Source organism: Vanacampus margaritifer, chromosome 1, assembly GCF_051991255.1.
Source record: "Vanacampus margaritifer isolate UIUO_Vmar chromosome 1, RoL_Vmar_1.0, whole genome shotgun sequence".
In the NCBI taxonomy this organism is placed as follows: Eukaryota; Metazoa; Chordata; class Actinopteri; order Syngnathiformes; family Syngnathidae; genus Vanacampus; species Vanacampus margaritifer.
This window is the reverse complement of record NC_135432.1, coordinates 48,390,538-48,414,441: the sequence shown is the minus strand read 5'-3', so window position 1 is coordinate 48,414,441 and position 23,904 is coordinate 48,390,538. Positions and strand designations below refer to the sequence as shown.

The 23,904-nt window shown below is 40.7% G+C and overlaps 1 protein-coding gene across 3 annotated transcripts; it reads left to right on the top strand.

Moving 5' to 3' along the window:
- The first annotated feature begins 1,881 nt into the window (after positions 1-1,881).
- On the top strand, positions 1,882-23,661 carry rin3 (Ras and Rab interactor 3). Of its 3 annotated transcripts, XM_077574601.1 has the most exons (16): positions 1,882-1,899; positions 4,259-4,359; positions 4,642-4,786; positions 7,464-7,923; positions 11,243-11,354; positions 11,437-11,509; positions 12,255-12,346; positions 12,651-13,587; positions 15,489-15,663; positions 15,755-15,926; positions 16,086-16,207; positions 16,298-16,484; positions 18,425-18,556; positions 18,645-18,811; positions 21,634-21,748; positions 21,955-23,661. In XM_077574601.1, exons 3-16 carry the CDS (start codon positions 4,752-4,754, stop codon positions 22,221-22,223), a joined length of 3,048 nt encoding a protein of 1,015 aa, XP_077430727.1. In that variant the 5' UTR covers positions 1,882-1,899; positions 4,259-4,359; positions 4,642-4,751; the 3' UTR covers positions 22,224-23,661. The 3 variants fall into 3 exon arrangements, with proteins under 3 accessions (XP_077430727.1, XP_077430736.1, XP_077430745.1); XM_077574610.1 differs by lacking the exons at positions 1,882-1,899; positions 4,259-4,359 and having other exon boundaries at positions 4,507-4,786; XM_077574619.1 differs by lacking the exons at positions 1,882-1,899; positions 4,259-4,359; positions 4,642-4,786 and adding an exon at positions 4,898-4,942.
- Positions 23,662-23,904: the final 243 nt, after the last annotated feature.

Sequence of the window (23,904 nt, the reverse complement as noted above, 5' to 3'; positions counted from 1 at the left end):
AAGCGGCTCACGTCAATGTCCCACTACTCGACTCTTCACCCAAACGCTCCTTAGACCAAACGAAGCAGCAAGTATCCCACAAACTGCCATTGCCAAAATTTTTGCCCTTTTCCTTCTTAATACAATACGAGAAACTAGCAGGTCAAGAAAATGTTGGCTCCGGTAGCACATTATCCTCGAAATTGCCATAAAAGCGTGACGACTGAGACCTGCGAAGGGGCCATGTTCATTTGCGCATGCGAGTCGAATCATGGGCGCATTGCGTTCACATTGAAGTCGCATTTGTTTTTGTCATGTGAACAGTCCATAAAAAGATCGGATTTAAGAAAAAATCTGAATTTGGCACGCACAGAAGAGTGTGAACGTAGCCTAAAACTAAGTCTATTTGGTAACACTCTAAATAGAGTCAAATTTACTCTAGATAATTCACTGTGCATTAGACTGAAAAACAACTTATCCATGCAGTTCGATCAGGAAGATCCATTCATTTGGAAAATGTGCTAAATGTGGGCACATTGTGCTAACTGTAGGCTAAATGTACTCAACCATTTGCACCGATCAACTGAGGCAATTGAGACATGTACAATTTGATGAAAACAATGGTAAATGCCATTCCGTTGACAATAGTTTTAAGGTGGTTTTGGGAATACATTTTTTATAGTCTGCTACATAAATATATAACAAACATTATGCAACTAACTAAGATGCAAACACATTAAAAGTCTCCTTTTATCTCAATTAATGCTGTTTTCAAAAAAGGAGGTAACTGTCAAACATGGCAACGCAGCCTGCTCCCGTCGGTGTTCCAGCTTATTGTTGGGGTCTGGCAGGGCTGGACTGGTACAAAAGAATCGGCCCTTGCATTTTGAGTTATTCACACCAGCCCAGCCCGATTAACATGTAGTTCTGCCACTGATGTTTATTCATGATGTTTCAGTTTGCTATCTATCTTTGAAATGGATTAATGGACTGGTCCCTCTAAATTTGGTGCCAATCTCTTGGGGTAAAACGGGAAAATAATCATTGAAAAGCACTGCATCGGCCCCTAAAAGAGGCCGGCCCACCGGACATCAGCCCTGTATGCCAAATGGCCAGTCCAGCCATGAGGTCTCGTGTTTTGATATATTGATGCTAAAAGAGCTGAGCTCTTTGAAGTTTATTGCCTCCAATTAACTTTTAATTTTCCCCTTCAGTAAGGAGCCTCCTACACCAAAAAGGGAAAAATGCCTTTTTTGCTGTTTTGCGTTAAAAATAAATAAATAAATTAATTAATTAATTAATCTACTCATGTTGCCCCAAAGGAAACATGAGCAGTCCATGATCAGCTCTAAAAATAGCTCACCAGTGATACGACACTAACTTACTAAAATTAATTAAAACAGAAGAATGTAAGCATTTTTTTAATGTATTTATTTAAACTGAACATGGTACATGTTAGTTCTATACCAAATATTCAATATTTTGTTTACAAAGCAAACTCGCTAATAGCGGGGTTCCATTGTATAGTTACAATTTGTAATACCACCATTCACCACTAGATGGGGTGCATGGCCTAGTTGCATTTCAACCGGGTATCAATTGACCTTTTGCACGTGACGTCACCACCCTCATGGGCACGCCCCCAATGGGACGCTGGACGGCAAAAGAGCCACTTGCCTGTATTGTAACCATTGAATCTCGTACAGCGTAAAGTCCTTTATCTAATCGATTATCTTATAAAATGATCATATCTTGCTGTGCGGTCGGTTGTACAGGCAGACAAAGGAGTAAACCAAATGTTGCTTTTTATCGCATACCTACTAATGGAAGAAAAAAGACGTCGATTGATAGCAGCAATCAACAGAAAGGACTGGCAGCCCACAAAGTATTCACGGATTTGCAGCGATCATTTTTTGCAAGGTTAGTAGATAAATAATGTAATTAGTAGATAAATGTTCATACATTTTACTAGTAAACATACACTCTAACAAAGATTGTAACAGAGTTGTCTAATTGCATGTTTCAAATCACATTAAGGAGCCAGATAGTTAACGTCCACTCAAACTGCACGAACACACATCTTAGTTTTAAAATGTACCTTCTTCAAAACTATTAAGTGCATTTGACTGTTTAATAATGGGGGATTTCGTCTTTATGCTTGGAATTTTTCACTCTGGAGCCGGCTGGAATCATATTCATGAAATGACTGCATAGCTTGCCACTACGATAGTCATTTGTTCCATGCTAGGAAATATAGTAACATAACATCATCACAGCGTTTCAATATAGAACGGACTATGTAAAAATAAGTCAGTTAGCATGATAAACAAGTTTTACCTTTGCATTACGAGTTATATTGTCCCCCGGTGTGAGCGTAGCATCTCGTCCCAGAGACCCAGCCAGCGACAAGCTTTTGAATCAGCCCCGGTGTGAGAAGAGACGGCATTGACTACATATTGATATAGGTCGTACGCTGTGAATTCCGGCAAAGTCGCCGATTTGATTAACTTGGTAAAAACAGCAGGCAACAGAAGGTAAGGGGCTGTTGTCAAACTAGCGATCGCCAATTTAAGAATATATCGCGCTCAATGAGTCCCGACTAAATGTGCAACTTCGACTGACAGGCGAATTTCGGTTGAAATAGTAGATTCCATGGCTTTATTGGCAATAATAACTTTTAATTTGTAAAATAGCAGTCGCTAAGTCACTAAGTCGCTCCGGGTCACGTCCACTTCCATTCAACAATCATTTCCTTCTGCCGTCCGTCATAGGGCAGTCACGTAACGTCGGTACAAATGGTAAATACTACAATAATTACATTTTGAGTGAATTTATGTTTGTGAAAACATGCACAAAATGAGTTATTGCACTTAGTGTTGTTTGATGTTCTGTCATTTAGTGCCGTCCTTCAATCCTTGAATAATAATCAAATAAAAAATCACAGTATTTGGTTATTGTTAAAATAAGATAAGATACACCTTTATTTATCCCACAGTGGAGAGATTCACAGTGTTACCAGCAGCAATACACATCATCACACTTCATATATAAATAATATGTATCACAAAAAAATACTTATGTAGCCTATAGTTAAACAAAAACAGAGAAACACAGTATTTCAAATACAGTAGATGGCATCACCATCATCATCCCATTTGTTAAATTTGAGATTAAAACATCACATCACACCACATCAATGGTCTACCGAGAGTACAGCTGATCGTAAAGTCTAACAGCAGCGGGTAGGAAGGACCTTCGGTACCTTTCCTTGTTACAGAGTGGGTGAAAAAGCCTAGCACTAATGGTGCTCTCTATGGCTCGAACAGTCCCGCACAGGAAGTGGGAGGCGCTACCCCGGATAGATGACAGCTTTGTCACCATTCTCCTGTTGCCTACCACCTCTACTCTCTCGAGGCTGGAGCCCAGAACAGAGCCCGCCTTCTTCACCAATTTGTTCAGTCTCTTCCTCCACAGTTGAGATGCTGCTGCGGCAGCAGACCACACCGTAAAATAAGACTGAGGCCACCACAGGGTCATAGAAGGTCCTTAATAAGTCATTCTGCAACACGAAGGACCTCAGTCTACGCAGCAAGTGTAGTCTACTCGATCCCTTTTTGTACAGAGCCTGAGTGTTGTCAGTCCAGTCCAGGTTCCTATTAAGGTAAACATTGTAAGAGTCCACTATCTCAATGTCTATTCCCTGGATGTTTACTGGAAGGGAGTGGGTTAAATTTGTTTGTTTCAACCCATTTGTTGTTGAATAGTGGATTTATTCTGTATAATGGAGTATATAAAGACCATGCATGCACGCATTTTGTGTATATATATATGCGCTCTCAAAGTTAAAGCGTTAAGTCATTGTTTAATCACAAAAATTATCACATTAATAATGAATTAATGCAGATTAATCACACTGTTAATTTTGCATGAGTTCTGGTGTTTACACAGGAAGCAGCTGCACATGCAACATGCTCGCTGTTTATTGTGGATGGTTTGACCACACATGCATGTCTAAATAGTGTATGTTTACAACAGTAAATTTAAAAAAGAGCAAATAAAGAGTAGAGAGCGTGCTTGTGTGCACTGGTTTAAAAAGCATGTATGTTTCACTATGTGTCCAAAATCTCTGTTTGTCAGAACCTCTTTGAAATCAGCAGAGCTGGGGGAGCCCAGAAATGAAAGCAATTGCTTTTAATGTTAAAGCAGTAGTTAAAAAGGAAGTAAGACAATAGGAAATGATTAGGGTGCGTCAGAGAAGTTGAAGTTTTACATTCCACAGTGCGAGTTTGGATCCATCTGTAAGCCTTTAAAGGAGGGGGAGGAGACGAGGAGGAGTATGGACAAGCAACTGCTGAATATGTAAAACACATTATACAGAAGGTGAGACATATATACTGTATATGTGTGTGTGTGGATGTGTGAGTGTGCCTTTAAATTGGTGCAATTAGAAGAGATTGCATGAAGGGGCAGGGGAAAAAAATCATGACATAGTCTAATATTATAAAACACATGCCATTAATGAAAAAGCCGAGAGTGCAGAGGAAACTTGACCACAGTTCTCAGCCTCTTCCTGTCTTACAGCTCAGGAAGTTGAGGCCACAGCTGACACATGCAGATAGTTTCCCCTTATTTTGCCTTATTCAGTCTTGTTGGACTCAACAGGAGGAAGAACCAGGGAGGGTGCAGGGCAGAGAGAAGGCGGGATTTGGAGAAGCTGAGAGCGAAAAGAAAAGGAGACGGAGCAGTCCAACCAACAGTCAACTTGAGAAGTTATGATGGAAGCCAGCGTTGATTCTCAGGAAACAGGGTGAGTTTGGGAGCAGTGAGCCTCTTGAAAATGGAGTGAGGAAGAGTATTTGGGCAAGACTGTTGTAAGTGTAAGGAGGGAAGGAGCAGTCGGGGGGTGGGGGTGGACGTCAGCAAGCCACAGCAGGAAAAACAGATGTGACTCACTAATAAATAGGTCAGTGGCTACAAAAAGCTGGATTCATGCCTTCACGTCCTTACATTTTAATATTGCTTTCCATAGATCAGCTCTATCAAGGCCACTGAATCAAATCAACTTTGTTATGGAAATCCTAATGCATTATTATTATTATTATATGTGAACTTTGTTTAGTTCCTTATGCGCTGAAAACATGCAAATGCTTTTGACCCTGACATCTGCCACTCAAGAGCTCGACCCTCACTTGCAGGTCAAAGACAGAAATCTTGTCAAGTTCAAATACTGGATTGTTGTTTAAATGGTCACATGCTGCAACATGTGACAACTTGAGAGCTTTGTTGCTAGTGTACGGTGTATGTGATCGAACTCTTTTCAAGGGACTCATTGAATCATAGTTGGAAATTCAACATTTCATTATTGTGGCATATTTTAAAAGTTTTTCATTTTACATTTCATTAATCATAAGAAATAAAAACATTAGCATGAGCTCTTTGTTGCTGTTGTATTGCTGTATATGCAAAGACTACTCCCCAAAACAACATACTAGTAGTTAATGCAACTGCATCTCAAAATGATTAATATTGCATGCAAGCAAGTACAAAGTTTTCTGATATTTTAAGTTATAAAGAATTACAGCACACTTAATACCCCCTTGTAAAATACCACTTGAAACAGTTTTTTGAGTGTCGGTTCTGTCTCAGGCAAATGAGTCACTGTTCGCACGTGGCCAAAAGAATGTCCTTACCATGGCTACCAGGGGGCGGAGCTAGGGTGTTGGACTAGTTTGCTTGTTCTCAAACACCTGAGAGAGTCTGACAAGAAAGGCAAGCGGTAAAATAGCAGAGAAAACCTGACAATTTTACTCATGGAGGCAGCACTTCACTACCATGCCGCCATGTATTCTTGCTAATTAGTGTGGTCACGTGGCCAACTACGAGCATACACCCCATGCCCTACTGCCATGGCGTATATGTGCTGTACCTCTGATTTGTAGTCATTTATTTTTTATCATCACGTCAAGATCCAAGTTGTAACTGTGTAACTTTCTCAACATCTGACACTTTTTTCACATTCATTCTCATTCCACACAATACAATGAAGGGACTTTAAAGACAAAACAAGAGAAAAGTGAAAGCAAAAGCTTTATTGCTAAGCATTAAGTACTTTATAGAAAATGTATGTTTGATGTGCAACAAAGTGCAGGTTTTTAGAACAAAAAATGATGGATGGAAATGCAATAAACTGAAGCTAAATGACTAAATAATGCAGCCAATGACCAAAATTAGTCTGCACTTTAATGTTCGGTTGATTAATATATTACGTATTTTCTACACTTCACGATATATTTGCTGTTTAATATTAACTATGTTAATCAGCCCCACTGTATTGTAACAAAGGGGCGGGAGTGCTGAAAGGCTCGCTCACAGACTAGTTTTCTTAAATTTGTCAGATAACTAAGATTCACTTGGTTGTTTATTTTCACACTTAATAAGTGTTGTGTTGATTGATGAGTGCTTCCATAGTATTTTACGTTTATTGACATCTAAACCAGAACCAAAAAGATAGAACTAAAGAAAAATAATTCACTTAATTATTAAAATGTGTGCACATAAAAATGATCACCATCATGTGTGTCCTCCTTTGGGATTATATATGGATCAAAAAGAAATCATTAACTTAGTTGTAAATAAAAATTTTAAATGATTGACAGATGGTGCTATGTGGAATTTGACATGCCTATTGAATATAAAATTCATTTTGCGAACTTATATTTTCCTGAAATATTGACACACATGTAATTTAATAATTATTTTGAAAAGTTTTTGCATGGATGCTACTTTTAAAATGTATTTTAAAAGCTCACATACCCTCCTTTGTGAACCACTGAACAGTAAACATGATCTACTTTCTAAATCTAAAGATCAGAATGTAATGAGAATGTCCGCAAGCCGAGCTGCAAGTTGAATACTTAAATTTTTAGTCTCCATGATTACCTTTTAACATAAGCATTTTTTTTCTTTTAAGTTAAGTGATTGTGATTGCCAGATCTGTCCTCAGACACAACATGCTTTTAATAAGGAAACTAAAATGTATCAAATGTGTTGTGACTAAAGACTGAGTAGAAATGGAAATAGAGTTATAGTGAGTCATTTGTTAGTCATGTGGTCAGGTGATTATGCTGTTTGTGCGTGCGACTCTTGTAAATAAGAAACAGTGTTGATGTGTTTACCAGAACGGCTGTTTGGAAGCTTTACATAAACGAATACTAATTTGGAGAGGAAATTTTAACCATGCAGTTTTAACCCTGAAGCGCAAACACTTCAAAAATGTCAACACTTTTGCTATAAATGAACATCTCTTATGACATAGCATTCACCCAAATCTGAAAATGCCTAGGTGAAAGTGAAAACAGGTTCATTGTTATCAAATGCAGCATAAGCAAAACATGCAAACAACACACAGAGTTGTCTCCTGAGGCAAAGTGAAGTTGAGACAACTTGCCAGCATGAATTTATAACCTTCTCTTTGTCCTTCACAGCCACCCGGACTCTCTGATAGGAATGCACGACACCTCCTCCCTTCCCCCTTCAAGGCCATGTCGACCCAAGCCGCCTCCTCCAGCTATAAAATCCTCCCAAATCCCTTCTCGACCTCCTCTACCCCCAACCACTCCTCCGTCACTCCCTTTTCTCTCCAAGCCGACTTCACCGCTGCCCTCCAATCCACCTCCTCCATCTCTCCCACAGCCTCTCTCCCCGACACTTCTCCTACAGAGTTCTCTCAAGGCTGAGCATACCCCCTCATCACCCTCACCCCAGGAAGTGTCAACCTCAACCTCGCTCCCCTCCTGCCTACATTCTCCCCCTGTCATCTTGCCACTCGCTCCAACACCAATGCTAAGCCTTATAGATCTCTTAGTGGGGAGCAGTTCTGTCTGGCTCACCAAAGGACTCAGCCAAGAACAAATCACGTGCATCTTGGGAGAGGAGGCTGCAGGGGTGAGACACTCACACATACGTCTTTTACCGGAAATGTTGAGATTAGAAAGTACTGTAAATGCTGTAGACAGATGTATGTCTCCGAAAACAAAAATTTAGATATTCATTTATTCTCATTCTACTCCTAATTCCCTTTAAAATTATATATAATACATGGAAGTACCAAAAAATGTTACTAAATTACAGCAATTTCAATGTTGGCAGGCTGAAATCACTCGTTTTGAGAAAAACGTTTTTAAAGGGATACTTGACTCATTGAGCCATTTTCAGCAGTAAAAAGTCAATATTTTGTTCAGAATTAATTTGATAACTTCCTATTTTTTTCATGTACAATTAAATCATTCACTCCCAGCCATTTTCACTGAAGCAACCACCTTCGCTCTCGGCTGGTTTACTGGATTTTGACTGATTTTGCAAGGCCCATAGAATATTGTTTTTTTTTATTGCTATAAAAACATAGAACCTACCAAAAGAAAGATTAGAGTCTCTTCTTTCATCAGGAAAAAAGTATATTTCTATCTGTTTCCGTTTTGCAGCAATTAGCATTAGAATATAGTTTAAAGTTACATCATTATTCACAAGCCTGTTTAAGACACTGAAGAAAAGAGCTTGTTGCAACATGGCCCTGGTCGATCTCTTATGCTCTGCTCTCACCTGCTGGCCGTTTTTTGTAATAAGTACCATTGCTTTAAATGACCTCTTCAGGTCAGAGGCTGCATCAAAAGTTTTTGCTTTTTTTTTAAGTATAAATAAGTTTTTGGGAGTGCAGGACAAAGTATTAAAAAACGTATTTATACGTTTTCGGGTTTGAATGAGTTAAAAAAAAGTGTATTTTTAGGAGTTTTGTTACCAGGACAGCTGACAGACAGAGTCATAGACAGGCCTCACAGTAGCTCACTCTTCTTTGGAGGAGAGAATTCAAGATACAGATTACTGATCACTCTAATTTTCTCCCTTGCTAAAACTTCCGTAAAAATAACGTAAAAATAAATTTGAACATTGTATACGTTTTTGGGAGCAAATTGAGTTAATACTTTAAAAACTAATTTTTCCACTAGCTGTCGACTGAAGATGACATCACTTGTGCTGAGGAAGTAGGTAACGACCAATCATTTGTCATCATCATCATCATCGTTTTTTGGGTTTGGTCAGCAAACGGAGCCATGATTGGTCATTACATTCTTCTTCAGCACAGGTGATGTCATCTTCAGTCGACAGCAAGTGGAAAAATTCGTTTTTTAAAGATAATAATTTTACATGAAAAATTAGGAAGTTATCGAATTCATTCTGGATAAAATATTAACTTTTTACTCCTAAAAATGGCTCCATGAGTCAAGTATCCCTTTAAAGTTTATCAAATGATATAGCGGGCTAGATCTGGCCCCCAAGACTTGAGTTTTACATCAATGGTGTCCAAACTGCAGCCTGTGGGCCATTTGCAGCCCATCATTCATTTTTTAGCGGCCCGTAGCATATACTATACATATAAAAATGACATTTTACACGGCCCGAAAAGTTATTTAAAAAATCAAATAAAAAAATTGTGTGGAGGTGACTGAAGATTACATCACTTGTGCTGAGGAAGTAGGTAACAACTAATCATACCTCACCTGTTTTCTGGGTTTGGTCAGCAAACTGAGCCATGATTGGTCATTACATTCTTCTTCAGCACAGGTGATGTCATCTTCAGTCGACAGCAAGTGGAAAAATTCGTTTTTAAAGATAATAATTTTACATGAAAAATAATGAAGTTATCGAATTAATTCTCGATAAAATATTAACTTTTTACTCCTGAAAATGGCTCAATGAGTCAAGTATCTCTTTAAAGTTTATCAAATGATATGGCGGGCCAGAACTGGCCCCCAAGACTTGAGTTTTACATTGTTGGGCTAAATCAATGGTGTCCAAACTACAGCCTGTGGGCAGCCCATCATTCATTTTTCAGCGGCCCGTATATTATACATATAAAAGTGGCATTTTACACGGCCCGAAAAGTTATTCAAAAAAGAAAAGAAAAAACTTGTGTGGAGGTGAGTAGAGTGACCGTGTGAAATAAATAGGTGCCACTAACAATAATTAATTTGTGTAGAGCTATTCTAAATATGCAAAGATAGAAATAAATTATTTACGATTAACACAATTACTCTTCAAAACGCTTCGGTGAATAAATCCAACTTTACAGTAGAAGGTTATGACAGCTTGCTCTTGCTTTGGTTATAATTCTTGAGATGGGATTCGGCTGCTGTTCGGTGCAGGGGTGGATCTAGTTCAGTGCAATACAGGGCTGTGGGCCACACCAAAATTTGGAAAAACCCTTAACTATTCTTAAGTATATTAAATTCACCAGAAAATATAAACAATATATAATTGCTAACTTGATTGATTTTAGCAATATATTTAAGTTCAATAAATTCAAAGTGCATCCTTTCATTTTTCTATATGCGGCCCTCAAAAAAATAGGTTTGGACACCTCTGGTCTAAATGAAGCCCATCTCAGCAGTATATCAAACCTCTCTTAGCCTCTTATGTCGTCATGCATGGCAAAAAAAAGAAAGAAAGTCATTTGACACACTTACAAAGAGTATCCAAATTTTGTACAAATTACCGTATGTGGGGTAAAAAAAAAAATTGCTCCAAGGGATAGGTGACGCTATATTTGTAACCGAATATTGTCATAGAGATACCTTCAGGTCATGACTATAAACATACATAAGAAGTTTGGGAATTGGAGCATGGAGCATGTACTGGGGAGTTATTACGCATTTCGTCTTTGATGGCGAAGGAAATATGAAACACAAAATATGATGGCCCGCCCCTGTCATATAGTATTTTAAAAACTCAAGATTGTTTTCCCCGGTTGATGTCCCAGGTCTTGACATGGTACAGGCCAAGTTTGAAGTCAATCGGATCAAATGTCTAGGAGAAATGGGCAAAAGAATGCCCCCTGTAAATGTGCAAAAATCGGACATTAAAAAATTTGTAGCTCACTTCCTGTTAATTTTGGCATGTGCGTCCAAGAGAGTTTTTTGCAGGTCTTGGGCTCCCTCATATACCTAAAAAATCTTCGTAGAGCTTGCTTAAATGTACAACCGGGGCTGCTTCATTAACATTTTCTAGGGGGCGGTAGTGAGTTATTTTTGTAAAAAAAATAATAATAATCGCACAATAGACAATAAAATATTGCTCATTTTGCTAGGCCATGGCAAAAAAACGGGGAAAAAAAGTAAGAAAGCCCTTTGTCCCAAAAAGAACATCTCGTCTGCAAACTTTCTACCGCGTGGCTATCGTGCATTGCATAAAGTCTGACTGGCACTTATAGGTCTTCCTGGTTCAGAGCACAGAGGAGCAGGGCATGATGCTGTCGGTGCGCCTGCCTGAGAAGCAGGAAGCAATGCCAGTATACAGCGTGAAGGTCAAACAGCACAATACTTGTATGTGTACCTTCTTAGTAATGCATATACAAGCGGCAATAATGTGGCCTTGAATAACCAGCATGTGATTGTTCTCTCACAGTTCTTCACTTAGATGGTTCGGCTCTGGTTTTTGATGACATCTACAAACTCATCTCTTTCTACTGTGTCAGCAGGTGACACGCATGCACACAGACAGAAGCACGTTTATGGGAAGATGCACAAAATATGCGGAAAGAGTAGAAAGGCACACCTCTTAATTAAGCAATCATTGCTTGTTGAAAGACTGAGCTGTTGGTGAACTGTCATACTTTTGCCATGCTGTAAGTTTTTACAAATTCCCACATAACTCAGAAATAACACCACCTATTTGACTGTCTGCTGTTGTGTGCATGCAAAATGGCTGCCACTTGAAATCACAGATTCCTCTGTTGTATTGCAACAACATAATGAAGCTCCCTCCAGTGGCATGAATGGTAAAGACAGCTCAAGTTACAGCGAAAGCCTATTTGTAAAAGAACCAAAAAACAAGGACAAAAAAAAAAAGTCGCTTTTTCTTTTCTTTCTTTCTTTTTTTCGGAAAACATGCTGCAAATCATAAATTTGCATTTGGGAGACATAACCGTAAAGTTATTGTCTTTTGAATAATAATAATAATAATAATAAATTGTATTTGTAATTCAAATACTGTCAGTCAAATTAATCAATTTTGAAAAGGAAATTCAATGTCTTTACCATTATTGATCCAATTATATCAAAATGACCTGTCTCCAAGTATTTCACAATAATTTTCACCCCCATGAATGATATAATTTGTACCAATCTGCATACCCTATCCAAGATGTTAATGCCATGTCATGGTGAAGGTGCTATTTATTACTTCTTAATAATAACATAACATTGTTTGTTGAATCTAACTAGGGACATCCTGACTACACCACTGAAATTAGCGCAAGCCATTTCAGTGGCAACACAGAAAGAGGAGCTGGAGACCATCTCTGCCATGGGTGCAGGTATGGTAGATATCTGCTGTTTGTAGTGTACAATTTAGGATAGGCGTGGGGTGGAATTACATCAACAGTGACTGAAATGAAAAGTTGTAAAACTGGAACACACCAGCAAGCATAGACAGACTAGAGTACATACTGAGATATTTGGAAAAAGAGGCCATACATAAATGCCACAACCAGCAATATAAGGTTTGGTTGTTTTATTTTCCAAGCGTATGCTTCACTATGCTTTCTATCTTTTTGTCTGTATCTATGAGACATGATAAATATAGTAACTAATATGCATTTTCCATTGTATGTATTGCAGACTTTTGGACATCAGATATGAATCAGAAGACAAAAAAACAGGACCTAGTTTTAGATCCGAGTCCCAACATGGTTCATTTGTATATCAACCCGATCACTTTGGCAGAGACAGCAACCAAGCAGCCAAAAGAGTCCAAACTACAAATCAACACCCCTAAAAGCATAATTTCCTACTTGCTCAATGGGGAATCAAGCCAGAAGGAAAACAGAGAGGCCAAAAATCTCAAGACAAACTCTAACCAGGACACGAAATTCAAGCGGCCTCCTCCCAGACCCCCCAGCCTGGCATCAGGCTCTGGCATGGGCCTGCTCTTCTCATCTCCCCCCTTGGAAAAAAACTCATATTTGACCTCTACAGCTGACAGAAAAGAGGAAGGAAGGGTGGCGGGCGGGGACAAAGAAGAGAGGAAGACAGCACTGACATCACCTCCTCCATTACGGCCTCCTGTTCCCCCGCAGAGTCGAGCCATGTCCTCGCTGCGTCCTGCTCCTCTGCGCCGCACTTCCTCCAGGAACAGTACAGATGGTGGCGACAAGGGCCAAAAACCTGGAGATGGAGAAGGATTGAGAGACGAAGACAAAGCATGTCTGTTGGGTGAGGGTGACGAACTGTCAAACAGTAGAGGTAGGGAACGAGTTGCGAGCAAGAACAAAGAAGAGGACAAACAACAATTTGGTCCTCAAACTTTAGTGAAGCGACCCAGTCGACCCGTACCTCAACCAAGGAAGAAACCGCCCTCACCAGACAGGCCTGACGGTGGACCGGCCAATCAGAAGTCTGGGTCAAAACTCGGCCCTCCCTCCCCGGCACAAAGGCCAGACGTGTCACTGTACTCTCCACAGGGGGGCGCCATGCTTGGCACAGATCCCGACTCTTGTTCTAACAGTAGCACTGAAGAAGAAGGAGAGACAAACCTGGAGCAAGACCAATACCATAAGTAGGTCTGGCACAACTGAATGTTGGAAGACATCAATAATAATAACAATAATAATAATGATAATAATTAATTGTATTTGTAACGCACTTTACATTTCAAGAGAAATGTCAAAGTGCTACAGTGTCAAATAAAAAAGAAAAGAAAAGTGCAGGGTTGCAACAGAGGTGGCAAATCCATGTCCAGGAATAAAAACCCTGCCACAGTTTGGCTTTAGCCGCAGGTGCTCGCTAGCAAGCACCCTAGCTAGCTCCCTGGGTGCTCATTTACCTGCTAGGTGCTAGCTAGCACAAGGGGCTAAAGCCAAACTGTGGCAGAGTATTTACTTTCTAGACCTGGATTTATAATAATAATGCATCAGATTTATATAGCACTTTTCTAGACACTTCACAATGGAATGGATATATTATTCATGCACTCAAACATTCACACTGTGGTGGCGGTAAGCTACTTAAGTATCGACAGCTGCGTTGGGGCAGGCTGACAGAAGCGTGGCTTCCAGTGTGCACCTACCCCCGACCACCACCAAACATTCACACCTTCCATACACCAGTGTGAGTAGCATGTGTGAAGTGCCTTGCTCAAGGGCACAATGACACATAAATTGTGGGGAGCGGGGATCGAACAGCTGACCTTCTGGTTACTGAACGACCATCTCTATACCCTGAGCCACGGCCGCTATAAATTTGAATTGCCACCTCTGGTTTGCAATCAGTAATGTCAATTCATATATTTCTGCAACAAATATTGATTGTGTTTTAGCTGCATCAGTACTAAAATAATTCAAACAATATGTCTATTTAATGTAATGTATGTAATTTGTGAATTGTAATTAGTTCCAAAATTACTGCCAAAAAATGACACAACTGCAGTCCAAGTCCATCACAGTTTTTCAGGACTTTCAGATTTGGCAGGTCTGCCTCAGCATTTGTATTCATCAAGGGGAGTTACTCATTTTAAGATATTTTAGAACAATTACCATATCTAGATAAATAAATGACAGTATTATGAATTAGAGCTGCCGTTGGCTGATGACCTGTCCATGGCGTACTCTACCTTTCACTCAAAATCTGCTGGGATTGGCTCCAGCTCACCCACCATGACCCTCTTGAAAAATAGGCAGTACACAAAATGAATTGGAAATATGGATGAATTAGAATAGAAATAAAATCAAGGAAGTGAACTATTTTTCTATTTACTATTTTTAAAAAGTCAAACTTCACAGACCAATCATAAATTTGTTTGAACTATTAAAAAGTTTTAAAGTGTTTGTCGACCGGCTTATATAAGGGCAATACACTTAAAATGCCAAAAATAGAAAATGCCTTTTTTTAAGGGATGTTAAAGGGCATTGGGAAAGTTGCCAATGTTAGCAATTCATTTGCTTCCAAAAACGCATAAAAATGTTCTATTTTAAATATTGCGAAAAACGTATTTATACATTTTTTATGTTTTTTATTGCTAGAGCATACAGAAGGCTTCGATCCAGCCTCTGACTTAAATAGGTCACGTAAAGCAATGGTAGTTATTACAAAAAACGGCCAGCAGGTGGCAGCAGAGTATAAGAGATCAGCCAGGGCCATGTTGCAACAAGCTCTTTTCCCCACTGTTTTTAACAGGCTTGTGAATAATGATGAAACTTAGCTATATTCTAATGCTAATTGCTGCAAAACAGAAACAGATACAAATATACTTCTATTCCTGATGAAAGAAGAGACTCTAATCTTTCTTTTGGTTGGTTCCATGTTTTGTTAGCAATAGAACACAATATTCTGAAAATGGCTGCCAGTGAATGAGTTAATTATTCCCTTGTTGACATGACCCATTAAACTTGTCATGTTTGGGTGCTATTAAAATGTGGACAAATAGTTAAAGAACTAACTTAACTGTTCTCCTCTTTTTAGTAACCCGTCCGAGAATCGTGGCAGCAAAATGAAGCGGACGCCAACCACCATCATGTTGGGCAAAGCTCGTTCCCGCCTGTCTACCGTTATTACCGGCCTCATCAGTCACGACCGGCGCCTCTCACAACGCATTGTGGAGCTCGCTAGAGACCCGCTGAGCTATTTTGGAAACCTGGTAAATGCTTGAACTTCAAATATAATCATGTTGATGTTTCAAAAACATCCAAGGCAAAGAATCGAGTTGAGTTTTCATGTGTGATTTGTAGGTGAAAGAGTACCGGGCGTTCACCCTTGAGACCATGTCCAACCACTCCACCTCCACTGAGCTGTTACAGGAGATCAGGCAGATGATGACTCAGTTGAAGAGTTACCTGCTGCAGAGTTCTGAACTGCAGGCCATGATGGAGCCACAGCATCAATGTCCGCAAGACAAACTGGGTATGTCATGTGTATAGGTTAGCTTTAGCTCTTGCTGTTTTATTTGCAACGACACTGTACAGACGGATTTTGCTTTTGAAGAAAGCAGTCATAGATGCACGTGATGTCCCTCTCACAAAGTCCGAGTTTCAGGGTGATTTGTGTATTATGACCCTGCAGAGAGCATAGTGGAAGCAGCTCTGTGTAAGAGTGTACTGAAGCCACTGAGGGAGACTGTTTACCGCAATCTGGAGAAACTACACACGAACAATGACAGCCTGAAGCAACTGGCACAGAAACAGGTACAACAACATATTATTATCTCTGTGGCTTCATCATCACATGCTCAATTTCTTTATTAAATCCAGTCTGTGCAATTTTGTGTAAATTAGTCCATAGTTCTCGGTAGTACCACCACAGCTCTGGGAGTCACGACCGCCGTCCCGGAAGCTACAGCTATGGAGAAGATTAGCGTGAAACTCAGTAATCTACATCTTGAATACTCTCCTCCAAAGAAGATTGAGCTACTGCTGAAGGCCTGTAAAATCATCTATGACTCTATGTCTGTCAGCTGTCCTGGTAAGGGTCAACAAAACTCCTAAAAATACACTTTTTTTTAACTCATTCAAACCCCAAAACGTATAAATACATTTATTAATACCTTGTCCTGCACTCTCAAAAACGTATTTATACGTATTGTTTTGTTTTTAATGTTTTTTTATATGCTAGAGCATACAGAAGGCTTTGATTCAGCTTCTGACTGAAAGAGGTCGCTTAAATCAATGGTAGTTGTTACATAAAACGGCCAGCAGGTGGCAGCAGAGTATAAGAGATCAGCCAGGGCCATGTTGCACAGCTTCATTGTGTGGCTCATTAGCTTTATTCCTCTGTAGTTGCCACAACTCTGCATGCCTCCTTTGTTCTTAAAAATGGGCACCAGCCCACTTCTCCTCCATTCCTCAGGCATCGTCTCACTATCTAAGATCCTGTTGAACAACCCAGTCAGAAATTCTACTGCTATCTCTTTTAGACACTTCCATACCTCCACAGGTATATTATCAGAACCAAGTGTCTTTCCACACTTCATCCTCTTCAATGCGCTTCTCACTTCATCCTTACTAATCTTTGCTACTTCCTGATCCTCAACAGTCATCTCTTCTACTCTTCGTTTTTTCTCATTTTCTTCATTCATCAATTCTTCAAAGTACTCTTTCCATCTTCCCATCACACTACTGTCATCTGTCAACACACCACCCCTATCCTTTATTACCCTAACTTGCTGCACCTCCTTCCCATCTCTCTTTGCCTTACCAACCTGTTTAGATCAGTCGCTCATTCCTTACTGTCTAACCTAGCATACAAGTCATCGTGAACCCCTTGTTTGGCCTTTGCCACTTCTACTTTCACCCTAAGATGCATTTCCCTGTACTCCTGTCTACTTTCTTCAGTCTTCTCAGTGTCCCACTTCTTCTTATCTAACCTCTTTCTCTGGATCCACTTCTGCACCTCCTCATTCCACCACCAAGTCTCCTTATCTCCTTTCCTTCCAGATGACACACCAAGAACTGTCCTACCTGTCTCCCTGATCACATTTGCTGTAGTTGTCCAGTCATTTGGAAGCACCTCCTGAATATCCAGAGCCTGTCTCAACTCCTTCCTGAAAGTCATACAACACTCTTCCTTTTTCAGCTTCCACCATTTCGTCCTCTGCTCTGCCTTTGCCGTCTTTGTCTTCCTCACCCCCAGAGTCATCCTACACACTACCATCCTATGCTGTCTGGCTACACTCTCACCTACCACTACTTTGCAGTCGCTGATCTCCTTCAGATTACACCGTCTACACAAAATGTAGTCTACCTGTGTACACCTTCTTCCACTCTTGTAGGTCACCCTATGTTTTTGCCTCACTGTTGAAGATAATATCGCTAAAAGAACAAATTTTTTGGTGGCCCAAAACATTTGTACAGTAGTTGATGTAGGGCCGGGCGATATCAACAGTATATTAAATATAAGGTATAAATTTTGCCGAAGGTAGAGATTTTGACTAAATTGAGTCTACCGTCTTATCGCGGTAGCGCATGTTGATGACAGAGTATCTGCGCACGCAAAATAATTACAAGTGGTTCATGAAGCTTCATTTTCCATCACTATTTGCAACTATTTCAGTCTCTTTGTGTTATATAAAACCTAGAATTGTGCTGTTTACAATGGCCACTTGTGCATGCCCTTGTGATATTCAAGTGATTTTATTATTTTTGATGTTTGATGTTTAAAAATGTTCCAAATGTATTTATTTTATCAAAATTTTTAATTAACATCCTTTTAATTTTCTTAATATCAATAATTTAACAAATATGAAGTTATTCAGCTGTCAGCTCTTATACATTTTTTTCTCTGTAGTATCGTTTCATTATCAGAGGCACTATGTAGAGGTATAGTATTGAAGTCAAAATTTTGGTATCGTGACAACACTACCAGGAAGTGCATGTAATTAAATCAACTATGTTATGATTTTACAGGGCGGGCCCATGGAGCTGATGACTTCCTGCCTGTAATGATGTATGTCCTGGCTAGATCTAATCTGTCAGATTTAATGCTGGATGTGGAATACATGATGGAGTTGATGGACCCTGCGCTAACAATAGGAGAAGGTACCGTATAGTATGTTCCATTTCACAGACAATTATCTGCTCCCTTAATGACCTCTGATTGTAACTTTTATGCGTACTGTATATGTAGGTTCATATTATTTGACGACCACGTACGGTGCTCTTGAGCATATTAAGTCGTTTGACCAGCAGAAGTCAGCTCCACGTCAGCTGAGTAGGGAGATTCAGGACTCCATCCAATGTTGGGAGAGACGACGGACACTCAACCAGGAATGTTTGGACCAACGAGCTGTTCAGGTATGCACACTCTCATATATTCTCAACCACAAAATATACACTCGTGTAATTTAAAGGTTGGATTTATATATTTAGCCAAATTATGGAGGACCAAAACTATCAAAAATTAAAAATAAATAAATAAGTAAATAAATAAATGACTAAAAGTGAAAATGAAAATAGATATAAAAATACAATTAAAAATTAAATAAATATAAATGGAAATAAAAACAACAAAATACATATATATCCATAAATAAATACATGTAAAAATAAATATAAAAATAAATGTTGAAATAAATACAAAAACAAATATAAAAATAGAATTAAATATCAATCAATGAATAAAAACGCTCTGCATTTATTTATTTCATGCTGCAGACGCTCTGTCAGGTCGAAATGTTATTCAAATGAGGGGGCATGTCTTGGGTTACGATACGATACGATATACTTTTATTTTCCCCGTGGGGAACTTTTTCCTGGACTCCGTCCAGCTGCAGTTTACAGTAAGAGAAAACAACAGAATAGAATAGAAAGAGATGAAATTAAAATTTAATAAATAAGAAGTACAGCAATAAGTAGAAGACTTCCCAGAGTATACATGTGTAGAGAAGTACATTGCACACACCCATATACACACACACTTTTATATATGTATATATATATATATATATATATATATATATATATATATATATATATATATATATATATACACACACACATGGGTATGTACACAACAGAGTTAATCTGTTGTTTTTTTATTTTTGTATTTATTTTTCACTTTTCTTTATTTATTTATGGATACATATATATTTTATTGTTTTTATTTCCATGTATATTTATTTTTTGTATTTAATTTTTGAATTCTATTTTTTATATCCATATTTGTTTTCACTTTTTGGCATTTATTTATTAATTTATTTATTTTTTAATTTTGGCAGTTTTCCTCCATACCAAAAAACTTTAATGAAATAATAGAGTCAATCAATCAATTTTATGCCAGTGAAATATACTGTAGGTTTCATACGATTCCACATTTTCTCTCTTCTTGACCTACACACAAAATGTTGTTACCCGTGTTTTAATGAGAGTTAAGTCCACAGTGGTCACAGAAATAACTTGAATCTGACAAAAGTAAAAAATAATGTAATGAAAATGAACCATCAAGTCCAGGCTTCGGCCTTGCTGGGTGGAGTTTGCATGTTCTCCCCGTGCCTGCGTGGGTTTCCTCCAAGTACTCCGGTCTCCTCCCACATTCCAAAGACATGCATGGCAGGTTAATTGGGCGCTCTGAATTGTCTCTAGGTGTGATTGTGAGTGTGGATGGTTGTTTGTCTCTGTGTCCTGGATTGGCTGGCGGCCAGTTCAGGGTGACCCCGCCTACTGCCCGAAGCTAACTGGGATAGGCTCCAGCACTTCTGTGACCCTTGTGTGGAATAAGCGGTCAAAGAAATGGATTGATGAAAATGAACCAATGAAAATCAGACATTGCTTTTAAATTGTGGGTCAATAGAAATTACTTAAAACAAACATATAAACTCTTAAAATGGGCCTGGGAGTGCTTCGGGAGTATGGGGAACTAAACCCCTTGATACAAGTTGTTGGGTTCCTGTACGACCAATGTCAGAGTATGGTTTGCATTTCAGTCGTTCCCAGTGATGGTTGGACTCCGTCAAGGCAACCCTTCATCACGATTCCATTCAGAACCATTATGGACAGACTTTCTAGGCGCAGCCAGGGCATTGAGGGGGTCCAGTTTGGTGGCCTCAGTATTGCATCTCTGCTTTTTGCAGATTATGTGGTGCTGTTGGTTTCATGAAGACAAAATATGAAACTCTCACTGGAGCATTTCACAGCTAAGTTTGAAGCAGTTGGGACGAAAATCAGGACCATCAAATCTGAGACCATAGTCCTCAGTCGTAAAAGGGTGGAGTGCCCTGTCTAGGTCAGGGATGAGATCCGAGCTCAAGTGGGGGAGTTCAAGTATCTTGGTGTGTTGTTCACGAGTGAAAGCAGGATGGAGCGGGAGATCAACAGGCGGATCGGTTCAGCGTCTGCAATGGTGTATCGGTTTGTCGTCATGCAGTAGAAGCTGAGCCACAAGGCAAAGCTCTCGATTTACTGGTCGGTCCATGTACTGTACCTACCCTCATCTATGTGACCCACAGCTCGTGACCCAAAGAACAAGATCCAGGATGCAAGCTGCTGAAATGAGTTGCTTCTGCAGGGTGTTCAGAAGCTCGGTTATCTGCTCGGTTATCTGGAAGTGGCTCAGACCAGCTGCTGCTGCTCGTCTGTATTAGAGGAGCCAGATGAGGTGGCTTGGGCATCTGATTAGGATGCCTCATGGATGCCTCCCTTGTGAGGTGTTACGGGCATGTCCCACCAGGAGGAGGCCCAGGGGACGACCCAGGACACACTGGAAACTATGTCTCTTGGCTGGGCTGGGAACGTCTCACGGTTCCCCTGAAAGAAATGGAAGAAGTGGCTGGTGAAGTCTGGGTTTCTCTGCTGGAGATGGTGCCCTTGTAACTTGACTCCAGATGAGGGACAGAAAATGGATGGATGGAAATATAGAAAAACATTAGCTTCATTGAGTTAGGGTTAGCTTTCCATTACCCATTAGCTTTTCAAGTAAAATATTGTAATCGTTGCCTTGGGGAATGGACAGTTACACAAATTGACATTAACCAAATATGCCTAGGCAGTTACAAATCCCTAAAACACGGTTATTTTTACTATTACTATTACTATGACAACACACTAAATCCATTACATATTATGTAATGACTGTATAAATGTTGACAGGTGTAACCCTTGTGTTTATGGGTGTTGTGCAGGAATTCTTGACAGTGTGCTGTCCAGATATTGGAAGTAATCCCAAAACTTTTGGCATTCTTCCCACCACCACAATCCAACAGCTGACTGAACAATGTGCTGCACGCTTTGAACCAGGTAGATATGTGTAACTTGTGGATAATGGAAGTATAACAGTTTCTAAGTGTATACTCGGGTGTTCAAATATTCTATATTGTGTATTTTACTATGCTTGAGTGTAACCACAGGACCAAAATATCTTGGGTTAGTAATAATGTCTCGTAATAGTAATTTCCATTATATACGTTCTCCATGTGTAATAAAGCCTTCTTTCTGTTCTCCAGATTCATGCATTCTCAGTATCTATGAAGATGACGTTCTTCGGCCCCTGGCCCCTACAGAGCTGGCACTGAGTGTGAAGAACAAATGTCGACAAGGGGCATATTGCTTCATTTATCACCCCATGGACCATGGCTACAACCAACAAGCCCGGCCTGGCCGCAGCTGCCCCACGAGCCCGCCCCCGCAACCACCTCCACAAAGTGCTTTCCAAAACATTTCAGCTGTCGATACTGAAGAACCAGAAGAAGAGGGCTGTCTGATTAGCTGGTAATTGCTTCACTGCCGCAGCAGCTACTCTTGTATTGCTCTGTAACTGCAACACTGGTGCCGAATGCAAAGATAGAAAGTTTGGCTTCACCTGGTATTTTGATGAAGACTGGAATAATTTCTTAAAGGTTCCATGTTATCATAATCCATTCCCCCCCCCTTTTTTTGCATAACAATAATGCAGTTTGGTGTTCACATTCAATAGTCTTTAAAAGACAAATTTGACACCGTTGTGATGTAGGATTGTGGCTAATTTTTATGGTTGGTATCGAGAACAGAGTGGAACTGCGATTCGCATCTCGGTTCTCCTAAGATCGTTCATATTTCTAAATGTCGGTGCTAAATTTCGATACCGATTCCGCAGCACAGAAGAAGGAACACTCGGTAGGTCTGTGGAGCAGTTCCCGCCACCTGCTCGCCATCGGAAGCCGCCAAACTCGAAGGAAGAAGGACCGTCCGTCCGTCCGTCTTCTTCCGCTTATCCGGGGTCGGGTCGCGGGGGCAGCAGCTTTAGCAGGGAAGCCCAGACTTCCCTCTCCCCAGCCACTTCAGCCAGCTCATCCGACGGGACCCCAAGGCGTTCCCAGGACAGCCGAGAGACATAGTCTCTCCAGCGTGTCCTGGGTCGTCCCCGGGGCCTCCTGCCGGTAGGACATGCCCGGAACACCTCCCCAGGGAGGCGTCCAGGAGGCATCCGAACCAGATGCCCGAGCCACCTCAACTGGTTCCTCTCAACGTGGAGGAGCAGCGACTCGACGCTGAGTCCCTCTCGGATGACCGAGCTTCTCACCCTATCTCTAAGGGAGAGCCCGGCTACCCTGCGGAGGAAACTCATTTCGGCCGCTTGTATCCGGGATCTTGTTCTTTCGGTCACGACCCACAGCTCGTGACCATAGGTGAGGGTAGGAACGTAGATCGACCGGTAAATCGAGAGCTTCGCCTTTCGGCTCAGCTCCTTCTTCACCACAGCGGACCGATACAGCGTCCGCATCACTGCAGACGCTGCACCGATCCGCCTGTCGATCTCCCGCTCTAACCTACCCTCACTCGTGAACAAGACCCCAAGATACTTGAACTCCTCCACTTGGGGCAGGACCTCCTCCCCGACCCGGAGAGGGCACTCCACCCTTTTCCGACTGAGGACCATGGTCTCGGATTTGGAGGTGCTGATCCTCATCCCAACCGCTTCACACTCGGCTGCGAACCGCTCCAGTGAGAGCTGGAGGTCACGGCTTGAAGAAGCCAACAGCACCACATCATCTGCAAAAAGCAGAGATGCAATGCTGAGGCCACCAAACCGGACCCCCTCAACGCCTCGGCTACGCCTAGAAATTCTGTCCATAAAAGTTATGAACAGAATCGGTGACAAAGGGCAACCTTGGCGGAGTCCAACCCTCACCGGAAACAAATTCGACTTACTGCCGGCAATGCGGACCAGACTCTGACATCGGTCGTACAGGGACCGAATGGCCCGTATCAGGGGGCTCGGTAACCCATACTCCCGAAGCACCCCCCACAGAACTCCCCGAGGTACACGGTCAAACGCCTTCTCCAAGTCCACAAAGCACATGTGGACTGGTTGGGCGAATTCCCACGCACCCTCGAGGATCCTGCTGAGGGTGTAGAGCTGGTCCACTGTTCCACGGCCGGGACGAAAACCACACTGCTCCTCCTGGATCCGAGAT